Source organism: Triticum urartu, chromosome 3A (assembly GCF_056163025.1).
Source record: "Triticum urartu cultivar PI428250 chromosome 3A, HENAU_Tu73, whole genome shotgun sequence".
Classification (NCBI taxonomy): Eukaryota; Viridiplantae; Streptophyta; class Magnoliopsida; order Poales; family Poaceae; genus Triticum; species Triticum urartu.
In genome coordinates this window covers 479,834,435-479,848,171 of record NC_141875.1, presented here as the reverse complement: position 1 = coordinate 479,848,171, position 13,737 = coordinate 479,834,435, and the positions used below count along the sequence as shown (strand labels likewise).

Below are 13,737 nucleotides of genomic sequence, written 5' to 3'. Positions count from 1 at the left end.
CGCACCCTTCCTTGGAGGAAGGGCCAAGGCTGCGCCCCCCCCCTCTCCCTTGGCCCTATATATAGTGGGGGGAAGGGAGGGCAGCACAACCTCGAGCCCTGGCGCCTCCCTCTCCCTCCCATGACACATCTTCCTCCTCCCACAGCGCTTGGCGAAGCCCTGTTGGAATCCCGCTACTTCCATCACCACGCCGTCGTGTTGCTGGATCTCCATCAACCTCTCCCCCCCCCTTGCTGGATCAAGAAGGAGGAGACGTCGCTGCTCCGTATGTGTGTTGAACGCGGAGGTGTCGTCCGTTCGGCGCTAGGATCATCGGTGATTTGGATCACGACGAGTACGACTCCATCAACCCCGTTCTCTTGAACGCTTCCGCGCGCGATCTACAAGGGTGTGTAGATCCACTCCTCCCTCGTTGCTAGATGACTCCATAGATTGATCTTGGTGACACGTAGGAAAATTTTGAATTATTGCTACGTTCCCCAACAGATGGATCCACTGAAGGTCCCTTTGCAGCAACCCATGAGGTTTTGGGATACTACTCAGGTTTCCAGTAGGTCCCATCGGCATTGATTTTCCTTTCAAAGGCAATACCCTCTTTCCTAGGGTTCCTGTTGAGAATCTGCCTTTTAAGCACGTCACAAAGAGCCTAATGCCCTTTGAGACTTTTGTACATGCCTGTCATATACAATTCCTTCAGCCCTGCATCATCAGTAATACTAGCAATGTCCTCAGACGAGGAATTAGTGATAGCAGAGGCAGTTGAAGAAATTGCAGCAATGGAAGTATTTGAGCATTCAGGTGAAGAATTAGTAGTTTCATGTTCAATGCACTTCAAACATGGAGGAACAAATTCATCCTAAGTGGCGCTGATCTGTTGAGCAAGTAATGAATCACGCACCTTCTGAAGATCTTCATGACTCACTCTTAACTTCTCAAGATCTTGCTTTCTTTGAATAAATTCATAAGAAAGCTTCTCGTGATCAGATAGGAGAGTGTTATGATGACCTTGAAGATTGTCAAACTTGGACTGGAGTCTTTGAAGATTTCCAGTCAAGATTTTAGTGCGATCCATTTCCTCACCCAACATATCATCGCTTTTATCTAGCATATTTTGAACCTTTTCAAGAGCCGTTTGCAGTTTCACAGCAATCTTAGCAAGTTTAGAGTACCTGGGTTTGAGGTTTTCATCAGATTCATCCTCACTAGATTCAGAGGAGGGATATTTGAGTACCTTTGAGCCTTTTTCCATGAAGCAATAGGTGGGAGCGTAGTCCTCGTCGTCGTCATCAGTAGTGTTGGGGAGGTCCATTTCTTCAGAGTTGAAGATAGACTTGCTGACGAAAGCAGTTGCGAGGGCTAGGCTCGCCACACTAAAGTATGACTCCTTAGATTCCTCCTCTTCCTCATTTTCTTCAGATTCAACCTCAGAGTCCATTTCCTTGCCAATGAATGCTCGAGCCTTCTTGGAGCTGCTCTTCTTGTGAGATGAGGACTTTGAGGGTCTTGATGATGAGGACTTTGAAGATTTCTTCTTCTTCTTTGAATCATCAGAACTGTAATCCTGGGATGAGGAATCTGATCTCAAGTCACCACCTCTTGAGGATTTACCAAAACGACCACGTTTTGAGAACTTTTGGAACTTCCTCACAAGCATTGCTAGCTCCTGGCTCAGTTCTTCAGGGTCACCATGACTGCTATCAGAATCTTCACCATCAGATTCGGATACCGCCTTGGCCTTCAGAGCCCGTGATCTACCATAGCTTGGTCCATAGAGATCTCTCTTCTCAGCAAGCTGAAACTCATGAGTGTTTAGTCTCTCGAGGATATCAGCGGGATCAAGTGACTTATAGTCTCCACGTTCTTGTATCATCAATGCTAAGGTATCAAATGAGGAATCAAGCGATCTCGGCAATTTCTTCACCACCTCATGGTCGGTGATATCGGCGGCACCAAGTGATTGAAGCTCATTTGAGATGTCAGTGAGGCGATCGAAGGTTTGCTGAACATTTTCATTGTCGAGTCTTTTGAAGCGGTTGAAGAGATTTCGAAGAACGTCAACTCGAGAGTCATGCCGTGTTGAGACTCCCTCATTGACCTTGGACAGCCTGTCCCAGATAAGCTTGGCTGTCTCCAAAGCACTCACTCTGCCATACTGTCCTTTGCTCAGATGGCCACATATGATATTCTTCGCTTGAGAGTCGAGTTGCTTGAATCTCTTCACATCAACAACATTGATGGTGGGAGTGACAGAGGGAACACCATTATCCACAACGTACCAGAGATCGTTATCAATTGCCTCAAGATGTATGCGCATCTTATTCTTCCAGTAGGGGTAGTTCGTCCCATCGAAGGTAGGACACCCAGCAGAAACCTTGATCATACCTGCGGTCGACATAACTAAAACTCCAGGTGGTTAAACCAAAATCACACAGAACAAGGGAGTACCTTGCTCTGATACCAATTAAAAGTGCGTTATATCGACTAGAGGGGGGTGAATAGGCGATTTTTATGAATTCTTCATCGAGGAATTTTAGGGTGAGAAAATTCCTTAGCGGAGAACTACTTGCAACGAAATAAGTACTCAGAAGTAAACATAATGGAACACAAACATGGTCATCATGATGAAATGAAGATAAGCACAGAGTATGGAAAGCGTAAACACAGGATGACACAGTATGAAGACAACAGACTGGAGAAATTGAGAAAGTCTTCAGTCAAAGTCTTCAAACAGATATGAACAAGCACTCAACACATAAATGAGGAAATGGAAGGGTTGAGGAAATGAAACCAGGTAGCTTGGTGAAGACAATGATTTAGTAGACCAGTTCCAACTACTGTGACAGTTGTACGTCTGGTTAGGGCGGCTAGGTATTTAAACCTGAGGACACATAGTCCCGGACACCCAGTCCTGAACACGTAGTTCAGAACACTCAGTCTTCATCGTATTCCCCTTGAGCTAAGGTCACACAGACCTCATCCAATCACTCGTGGTAAGTCTTTAGGTGATTTCCGAACCTTCACAAACTCGGTCACTCGGCGATCCACAATTCCTCTTGGATGCTCTAGACCATGACACCTAACTATCTAGAAGATGCACAGTCTTTAAAGGTAACAATCTCTTCAATGATGCTCAATCACTTGGGGTTTGTAGATGTTTGGGTTTGGATTTTCCTCACTTGATGATTTTCAATCAAAGTCCTCGGAGGATGGGATGCTCTCAAATGACAAGTGTCAGTTTCTCTCGGAGCAGCCAACCAGCTAGTGGTTGTAGGGGGCGACTATTTATAGCCTAGGGAGCAACCCGACATGATAAGACATAAATGCTCTTCAATGATATGACCATTAGGTGGGTAGATATTTTGGGACAGCTGTCGCATAGCACAACAACTGTCGGAAATTTGAGTATCAAATTCCTTAGGGCTATCATGTTCCTCACTGTGTAGGCAATCCGCACTGGCGAATTCCTAACTCCTCAGTCAGAACAAATTCCTCAGAGACCAGAAGAACTCCGTCTCTGTCACTGAAGAATATGACTGAACTGTATGAGATTTCCAATGACTTCACTCGAAGGGATTGAAAGGTGTAGGATTTTGAGTTGAGCATCACTTGGAAATTTTTCCTTAGTATTTCCTCGACCCCCTTTAACAGTACGGTGTTTCCTATGACTCAAGAAAGAGAAAAATGAAACTACAAAAACAAAAGTCTTCACGCTTCATGTTTCTCAAATGAATACCAAGTCTTCAAGGTCACACCAATTTCTTCACTTTCAAAGTCTTCAGAAATCCAAAGTTTTCAATCGAAGAACTTCATTTTTAGGGGTCGACTTTCTTTGTAAATATCAAACTCCTCATAGACTTATAGACATGTGTACACTCACAAACGCATTAGTCCCTTAACCTATAAGTCTTCAATACACCAAAATCACTAAGGGGCACTAGATGCACTTACAGTAGCAAAATTGTACACTGGTTGTACAAAAAACAAATGACATGGTAGCAAAAATTTGGGTTGGTTCCATCAAAGAACGAACATGATGGTAGCAAAATAATTGATTGGTTCCAGCAAAAACTGAAGATGGTGGTAACAAAATTATACACTGGTTGTATCAAAAAGCAAATGACATGGCAGCAAAAATTTGGATTGGTTCCATAAAAAAACAAACATGGTGGTAGCAAAATCTTACACTAGTTTCAGCAAAAGGTAAGGGCGTTGGCAGCAAAAACTGGGGCTGCTTCCAAGAAAAGAAAGGCCGGATCTCCATCACTTGTCGTCATCGTTGCAACGCCCCAACGCCGGCCGCCACGGCTCTCCATCACTTGTCGCCGCCATCGGCAGCACATGTGGGTATTGGTTTGAAGCACTGGTCGCTGGTGGGGAATGAGGGGGCGGGGTGGGGGCAGCCGCGGTGGGGAGGCGCGATGGCCATGGCTGGCGGCAGAGCCAGTCGCCGGTGGGGGAGGCACGGTGGCCATGGTCGGCGGCACAGCCAGTCGTCGGTGAGGAAGGCGCGAGCATCTATAGAGAGGAATAAAAGGGGAAGAGCGGAGGTTGCGGTGTAGACGAGATGCACTATGAGCGGATGACATTGTCTCTGAAGAGATGAGATAACATGGGAGATGGTCGTTCGGTGATGGGCCTGCCTGCAGACGAAGCGAGTCATGGAGCGAGCGGTGCGACCGGCCCAATGATTCGGTCGGCGCACCAAAATTAGTATGTACTTCAATAATTTTTTGAGAGGAGAAAAAAAACAAATGATCGAGTCAGCCATCAAGCGGGAGTCAGCGATCGAGCGGGAGCTCCTATAGGCCGCTCGCTGCGGCAAAGTGCCGGCGCTTCGCACAGGAGCGGCTAGCGTGGGCCGGCCCATTTACAGTGGCACCTGACGGCACCTTCCCTAGATGAAAAAATCGCAAAAAAGAAAATCGCGCTAGCGCTGTAACTCGAACACGCTACTTCGCACCAATTGGCCTGCCGTGCTAACCACCGCGACGAAGACCATCTCATGTTCACTTAGCAGCCGGACAGTTAAAGACGTATACGAGAGAGACTAATGTTAAACATTAATTCGCAAAAAATCCAAAAAACTACAGCCCATTTTTCGAAATTATGAATACTTTCTTCAAAATAAAAACATTTTTCGAATTTTCATACAAATTTTGTAAAACAAGAACATTTTGACGATGTGAACAATTTGAAAAAGGGGAACATTTCTTGAATTTGTGAACAAAAAATAAAAATGTTTACTTTTATAAACTTCCAGAACATTTTTTGAATTTGTGAACAAAATTAAAAACATGAACTATTATTGAATTTGTGAACAAATTAGGAAAGCTGGAACATTTTCTTCAATTTCCAAACATTTTTTGAATCTTGAGAACAAATTTTGAAACAGAGAACATTTTTGAAAAATCCTGAACAAACTTGGAGGCGCGAACAATTTTTTAAAGTACGAACATTTTTTGAATTTTGAGAACATATTTTGAAACGGAGAACAATTTTGAAAAATCCCGAACAAATTTGGAAGCGCGAACATTTTTTTAATATGTGAACACAAAATTGAAATCTGGTACATTTTATGAATTTCGAAAGTTTTGTACTTTTTTGTGTAACAAGAATTTTTTTTAATTTTGAGAACATTTTTTTCAAAAACTGAACATTTTTTGGAAACACGAACAAAAATTATTTTTTTGATTTTTTTAAAAAAAGAGAAGAAAAGGAAAAGAAATAAAAAATAAAATCGTAAACATTTTGTAAAATTGTGAACAAGTTCTGAGAAAGAAAAATAAACTTGAAAAAGAAAATGAAACAAAAAACAAAAAAGTAAAAAGAAAGAGAAATGGAAAAACAATAGAAAGCCGAAAAAGAACCAGAAAAAAACGATACAGAAAAAAACACGGTTCAGGGAACCTTCTAGAAGGTTCCCAAAACCGGTTGGACGCATTATGTATAAGTGGGCCGGCCCAGGTTTGTCGTTCGCTGCGCTGCCCTGTGCGGTAGCCCGACATTTTGCCGCAGCAAGCGGCGAATAGGGATTTCCACTAACTTGATCAGAACCTTTCCAGATGCAACCAAAGCTTGGGCCAGGCCCACAACGTCTCTTATATTTGTCCAAGCCCCCATAGCACATCCCATAGGTATACCCGTCCCCGACTTTCTCGGTCTTCCTCGACTCGACTCGATTCGTGTCCGTGCACCGACCTCTACCGCCTCCTCGCTCCCAGCCATGGCCGGCGGCGATGGTGAGGCGGCAACCCTAAATCCCACCAGTATCCTCCTCTGTCTCACTCTCCGTGATACCCTTCCCCTCTCTCCCCTGCAGGTGACCGCGCCCGTGCGCCGAAGCGGTACAAGTCCTCGGCGCCATCGAAGGCGGCCCTGGTGGACGAGACCGCCGAGATGAACTACGCCGACGACTTCGACGACGATGCCCGCGACGGTACCACGCGCATGATTCCCCCCCAAATCCACCCATCTTTCGCGAATCGGTGTGATTCCTGCCGTTTAATTGATTGGGGATTTCGGGGGTGGAACTTCGATTCGTTTCAGGAGATAACGAGGTGAAGAAGAGGGACTTCACCAAGCTGGAGCTCAAGCCGGATCACGTGAACCGGCCGCTGTGGGCGTGCGCAGACGGCCGCATCTTCCTCGAGACCTTCTCCCCTCTCTACAAGCAGGCCTACGATTTCCTCATCGCCATCGCCGAACCTGTATGCAGGTCCATTCAATCACCACTACCTCAAAATCCCAGCCAACCGCATATCTTGTTTTGGGCTACCCATGGTTGTATCAAACGAGTGGACCTTACCCAATTTTTACCAGTTTTCCCAGAAAGTTCATGTTCTGGTAGGCCGAGTTAGCCTTAATTTCGCCATGCTTAGTAGTAAGGTTATATGCAGTGTATAGGTCTGGTGCGGCACTGCATCATTCATTTGATCTGATTCAAAAGGGTTCTTCAGTGGGACCTGCTTTTTGGGGATCTTGCTACTTACTTGTGAATTTAATGGTTATATAGGCTAGTGTTGGAGAAGACTCGGTTTGGGAAACTAATGCCACTTAATGTAATTAACCATGAATTTCTTGTGGTAGTATCATTTCAAGGGATTTAATGCCCCACATGGTTATCTGGAAACTTGACTTGCGTAAGGTGCACCATGTTAACATTCTGAGTATGAGTTCAATAGAAAAGAACTATAATGCTTGTCCTAGTTGCCTTGGAAACCAATTATAGGATTGGGTCTGGAGTTGGGATGTTTGGATCGTGCATGCTGTGTTAAAGAGATAATAGACTATTACTTCCTGAGTGTTGCTTAGTGCACGGAACAGCAATGTATTTAAGTTAAAATGCAATTGAACCTGACCTAAAAGGATGCCGGTACTTCATAGTGGAAGATGTAGTCAAATTGCTCAGCTTTCCCCCCTAAACATCCAAACTCTACTCAGGTTAATGTCTGGAACATATGCATTGTACAAAATGTGTGGGATATTTGAAACTTAAATATCACTTTGGTGGTGCAGGCCAGAATCTATGCATGAATACAATCTAACGCCACACTCATTGTATGCCGCGGTCTCAGTTGGACTTGAGACAACCACTATCATTAGTGTCTTGAGTAAGCTCTCCAAGACTAAGTTACCTCATGAGATAATTGATTTCATCCATGGGTCAACTGCGAATTATGGCAAAGTAAAGCTTGTTCTGAAGAAGAATCAATATTTTGTGGAGTCGCCGTTCCCTGAGGTTGTATCATTCTTCCTGCAACTAAATAATTTGGATTACTCTGTCACTCGTTATTTACTTATTTATTTGAGCTGTGATGCTTGTGTCCAGGTTTTGAAGACCCTCCTGAACGATGACGTAATTTCGAAAGCACGAAAAGCTCCCGAGGTTAATCTTTTGTTCTCGTCACTTTCATACAATTTGCGTGGAACGCAGTTAGTGTCTGTTAGAACAGAACTTTGTATCATATGGAAGTGCTTATCTGTACCATCCATGTGCATTATCTCCTTCCCTAATAATTATTTCATTTGACTGGCATAAATATCGCCTCCATTTTTTTTTCAACTGCTGGTATAGGTCTTCATACTGGCCATTTTGAACTAGTTGTTTGCTATGCCTCATTATCCGAATCCATTTATGTCCCTTCAGGACTGTCTAGGAGCATCTTCATTCGCTGTTAGCAAAACAGCTGGGGAAATAGCTAGTGGACATGATTTGTTAGATGGAATAGAGCTGGCAGCTGCAACTGAAGACAAGGAAACACATTCTTTCGAAATTGATTCCAATCAGGTATCGTGTCTCTTTAAGCAGAAGCTTTGGTAGCTTCAGTTTGTAGAGACTGGTGTTTAATACTTTGATCCATCATGTTCAGGTTGAGAACGTGAAGCAACGGTGCTTACCAAATGCACTGAACTTTCCCATGCTAGAGGAGTATGATTTTAGAAATGACACAGTAAGTACTTTCCACATGAAGAAACAACTATATTTATCAGATCTAGTATGGTGGTTTGACCAAGAAAAACTACGCTTTGATCCTTGATGCATCAGCTGGACTGAGATTTTTTCAGGCATTTAAACCGTGTTAACATAAAACCAGATTGAGCTGGCCAATTTTCAACCAACGAACCGGCCCAAAATGGCCTTGTGCTGGAAGCAATTTCTTACCTTGTGGTTCATTGAGTTCGAAACAACTAGTACCTTTGTATACAAGTAGGGCCTACCAGCTGAATTAGTTAGCTCTTAGCTAGTCATTTTGCTACAATAAATGCAGACATCGTAAGAAAGAACAAATGTGGCAGTAATAACAGAGCTTAGGTATTGCACAACATCGTCTCAGAACATTGTAGTATGTAATGTGTCGTACTGACATAACCGATTAAAATATGCATGTATAAATCAAAAGTGTTAAGTTTATATTGATACATCTCATAATTTGTTGTTCCTTAACATTTAGTTAAGCTGTTGACTCAAACCCTCACTTTATTGATGATTGGGCAGCAACTGCCAACTGGTACATGTTGTTATTTGATCCCATCATATACACTGAAAGTTAAAACCATGCAATGATGTAAAGTTGATACAGGGAGCTCTTTGACATCTGCAAGTTTAAGGCTGAACACAACAGAGTAGCACACGTACCATGTGAAATAAACTTAAGCCCTTCCATTCAGTCATGATCTTTTGGTACATTATGAATATTCTCATAATACATAAAACCCCAATTGTTTAAATCCATGGAGAAAACAGGCGTTTTATATGTCCATCTATCGAGTGTTATCTCTAGCTGAACAAACAATGTAGACAATGTTGTTTGCTATTTCCTGTCGAGATTTGAGACCCATAGTATTCTCGGCCCATTTTACTTGTCACGTGAACAGGCAATTTACAATTTTTTAGCTTTGCAGTTGCTTTCTAGTGTGACATATGATGAAGCATTCACTACAAGATTTAGAATTGAGATTGACATATAATTTTACTGCAGGTAAACCCAGATTTGGATATGGAATTAAAACCTCAAGCACGGCCAAGGCCGTATCAAGAAAAGAGCCTCAGTAAGATGTTTGGGAATGGTAAGTTCATGATGCAATATAAGGGAATAACTGCATATTAAACTCAGTAAACGGCTTGTCATGATACCTTTACAGATGCATGCAACACTCGTTCATAGTTTGCTACCCTTAGCCTAGCAGTTATATTGATACTTTGAGAGTTTGAGCTAAAATCAGGCTCTCATCTCTAGTAGTTGGCTTGGTTGGACCGATTGTGTCGAGTCAATCCTGCAAGTAACTATGCGGTTGTGACTTATGAGATCTAGTTGGGCGCCATCTCCCTCGTGCAAGGGTTATAATGGCATTTAGAAGTTTAGGCATGGTAGCTTAAGTAACTGGGTCTTCAAATCAAGCATATCGATGCCGGTCTTACCAGATGACACTTTTGCTGATTGGCCACCAGATTTGAGAACAGATATATAAGTTGCTCAATGTCACATGGCCTGCTTGATCTGATCTGATTTTAATAATGAGAAGATGTATTTTAAGCTAATGTGAAGTAGTAAAGTTCGGGATACCTGTGTTACTAAGAAGACAGGAAACTAGGAATGTTAGGGGGCAGTCTCACTGCTCTCAGCGTTAGCTAGAAAATCTACTCCCTGGCATCATTTGGTAATTGTTAGTTTTGGAACTCAAGAATCTGCTGAGTACTGTGTGTGCTTCTTCTCCTTTGCTGAACAATTTTCCCACCATTTTGTAGGTAGAGCAAGGTCAGGCATTATTGTGCTACCTTGTGGTGCGGGAAAATCCTTGGTCGGTGTATCTGCAGCATGTCGTATTAAGAAGAGCTGTCTATGCTTGGCCACAAATGCTGTGTCTGTTGATCAATGGGCATTCCAGTTCAAGCTTTGGTCAACTATAAGAGACGAACATATCAGTAGATTTACATCAGATAACAAAGAGAAATTTCGAGGGATGGCTGGTGTTGTTGTGACTACCTATAACATGGTGGCATTTGGGGGCAAACGATCCGAAGACTCAGAGAAGATTATTGAGGAAATCCGGAACAGGGAGTGGGGTTTGCTCCTTATGGATGAGGTGAGATCTCCACTCTACGATAAGTTAGGCTTGCAAATTTCATTAGCACATGAAAGATCATAATAGTGTACATTCCCATTTTCTTATTTGTGTTTGCAGGTTCACGTTGTCCCTGCTCATATGTTCAGAAAGGTCATCAGCATTACGAAGTCTCACTGCAAGCTTGGTCTTACTGGTCCGTTTTCATCATATAATAGTCTTGTGTGATTTTGACTACTCACTTGTCAAATTGTTCTAAATTACTTCAATTCTTACAATTACAGCTACGCTCGTGAGAGAGGATGAACGTATCACAGATCTAAATTTTCTAATTGGACCAAAGCTGTATGAAGCAAATTGGTTGGATTTAGTGAAAGGTGGATTTATTGCAAACGTGCAATGTGCAGAAGTATGGTGTCCCATGACCAAAGAGTTCTTTGCTGAGTATTTGAAAAAGGAAAATTCAAAAAAGAAGCAGGTGAGCTGTCCATGCAGTGTTTTTATTCAACTTTGGAACCTTTCTGAAAGATAAAACACACATGTTCGAGCTTCCGTTATTGCTTTCGGTGCTACCTCATTTGATTTTTTACTTTTATGCAATGATTACTTTGATTTGTTAACGTGTTGACTTTTTGTTAAGTTATGTCATCTTAATTCCTGACAAGAAAGTATCTTCTTCGCCCTTAGGGGGCATGTGATAAAATTGGAACGATACACTTCTTGACCTAAGTAATATATAAACTTATGAATATTTTATTGGCATGCTTGTCTCTGAACTCCCTTTGCAGTCCTCAGATATGTTCATTCATAGTGATGTTTGCATTATATTGGCTCTTGTCTACCAGGTACTCTATGTGATGAATCCAAACAAGTTCAGGGCTTGTGAGTTTCTAATTCGATTCCATGAGCAACAACGCGGGGATAAGATCATTGTATTTGCTGATAATTTATTTGCACTAACTGCATACGCAATGAAGCTCCGTAAACCAATGATTTATGGTGCCACAAGGTAACCTCTCGTCTTAGACGATTCTATTTATGCGCCATAAGTTGTATACTTATGTTGGCTTTGCATCTCGCAGCCATGCGGAGAGGACACGAATTTTGTACCAATTCAAGAACAGTCCAGAAGTCAACACTGTTTTCCTCTCTAAGGTGTACTTATTATTAATTTTGCAATCCTGTTTATTTGTTTCGAAGCCGCCATCATAGGTAATCTTAACGCCATCTCTGCTATTAATGCGTAGGTGGGTGATAACTCCATTGATATCCCAGAGGCAAATGTCATCATTCAAATATCATCTCATGCTGGTTCCCGGCGTCAAGAAGCTCAACGGTTGGGACGTATTCTCAGGGCAAAGGTAATGTAGATTGAAGCTTGCGGGGTTGCTGCATGCAGCGTAATAGACAAACCAGTTGCAATTTTGCTGTGTTCCTTCTCTTGATATTCAAAATTTTAAAAAGGGCAGCCCGGTGCATGTAGCTCCCGCTTGCGCAGGGTCCGGGGATGGTCCGACCATATTCAAAATTTAGCATGGATTTTTTTATGTTTCGGATACATCGATAATTTGGATGTATATGCTGCAAGTGAGTTTCCATTAAAAAAAGACCGAAAATGAGTTGGTATGAAGAACAAAAATCTTGAATCAAAATTGATTATGCAAAAGGAAACAATTTTATTTCTATATAACTTGCTTTTCAAACTACTGTATGTGGTAATTCATTTCTAGATTTTTTTAGTGTAAGTAAATTATTATTACTCCAACTCTGGCTTTTGAGGTGGTCGTGCAAGGGATTTCAGTAGTCTGGATGTGAGTTATGCCAGTGATGTGGCCAATCAGATGGGCAGAAGTGATCTATAATAGTTAGTGATACAATGTTTTCTATGGCATTTCCACTGAATCTGTTTCAACTACTGTGGCTGCAGGGTAAGCATCAAGATAGGATGGCAGGTGGAAAAGAAGAATACAATGCCTTTTTCTATTCTCTTGTATCAACTGACACACAGGTTTGTCTCACTAATGTTTACTGTATTAGTTTTTCATTTGGCTTTATTCCATTTCCTGATATTCTTGAAATGGAGAATGCTGAAACCATGCCTGTGGAATTTAGATCAACTTTAGCATATGACATATATTTTTATGCAGGAAATGTATTATTCAACAAAAAGGCAACAATTCCTTATCGATCAGGGATATAGTTTCAAGGTTTATTCCCAAGCATTTCTCTAGATATTGGGAATCTTTTTGACACTTCGGGTTTAGTGATAAATATATATATATATATATTTCCAGGTCATCACTAGCTTGCCGCCACCTGAAGAAGGACCTAACCTGAGTTTTCACACGCTCGATGAACAGCTTGACCTTTTAGGCAAAGTGAGTGTTTTCTATACCCATTGTTTGTCAGTTTCTTGCTGTTTGTACCTGACTGCAATTTCTGTCTGCACTACGTCAAACAGGTGTTGAGCGCAGGGGATGACATGATTGGTGTTGAGCACTTGGAAGAGGATTCTGATGGCAAGGCTCTCCTGAAGGCTCGGCGCTCTGCTGGATTGATGAGCGCATTTTCTGGAGCGGGTGGAATGGTCTACATGGAGTACAAGTGCTGCCTTCTCTCCACTTCCATTTTACTTTCGTCTCTATGCTGCGATTCCATTGCAGTAGTTCGTTTGCTGAATGCTTACATGTGAGTCTTACCTTCTCATCCAGCACTGGAAAGGGCAAGGGAGCCAAGAAGAAGGACCCGGCTAAGAGGCATACACTGTTTAAGAAACGCTATACATAGAGTTCTGCTGCATGTCATTTGCAACGAAGCCAGGAACCTATAGGGTGTGATTTGCTTTGCTGAGACATGGTATGGTTCAAGGGGCCCTTTTCATTGGACATAAAGCGCGTGATCCACAAGTCCTCGTCGTTAGTGAGTACTACCAGGAAGGGAGCAATTTTGGTCTCTGCTGCTTCGTTATGATCATCTCCAGTTTCTTAACAGAAGGGTCAATTTTGGAGCTTATGAGAAGGAGAACGAGGACATTTATCTTTCATGGAAATGTAAATATTTGTGCAAGTGCCTGTATAACCAAAATCCACATCGCGAAGCATGTGATGAACATATTGTTTCATTGTATACAATTGTGACTCACGCTTGCTCTACCAGTTAAACAATCGGGAAAAG

At 42.3% G+C, this 13,737-nt stretch overlaps 1 protein-coding gene across 2 annotated transcripts; it reads left to right on the top strand.

Annotated features, from left to right (window-relative positions):
• The first annotated feature begins 6,127 nt into the window (after positions 1-6,127).
• Positions 6,128-13,718, top strand: LOC125544505 (general transcription and DNA repair factor IIH helicase/translocase subunit XPB1). 2 transcript variants are annotated; one of them, XM_048708221.2, is made up of 19 exons: positions 6,128-6,239; positions 6,320-6,436; positions 6,547-6,715; positions 7,516-7,738; positions 7,829-7,885; positions 8,147-8,287; positions 8,370-8,450; positions 9,480-9,567; positions 10,247-10,584; positions 10,684-10,759; positions 10,848-11,041; positions 11,409-11,572; positions 11,646-11,718; positions 11,811-11,924; positions 12,491-12,571; positions 12,711-12,770; positions 12,858-12,941; positions 13,025-13,167; positions 13,275-13,718. In XM_048708221.2, exons 1-19 carry the CDS (start codon positions 6,224-6,226, stop codon positions 13,348-13,350), a joined length of 2,295 nt encoding a protein of 764 aa, XP_048564178.1. In that variant the 5' UTR covers positions 6,128-6,223; the 3' UTR covers positions 13,351-13,718. The 2 variants fall into 2 exon arrangements, with proteins under 2 accessions (XP_048564178.1, XP_048564177.1); XM_048708220.2 differs by having other exon boundaries at positions 7,516-7,885.
• Positions 13,719-13,737: the final 19 nt, after the last annotated feature.

Excerpts from the sequence above, each read along its gene's own strand:
- LOC125544505 (XM_048708220.2), top strand. Across the intron at positions 7,886-8,146 it reads AAGCACGAAAAGCTCCCGAG|GACTGTCTAGGAGCATCTTC; the intron begins GTTAATCTTTTG and ends ATGTCCCTTCAG. Across the intron at positions 10,585-10,683 it reads GTTTGCTCCTTATGGATGAG|GTTCACGTTGTCCCTGCTCA; the intron begins GTGAGATCTCCA and ends TTGTGTTTGCAG.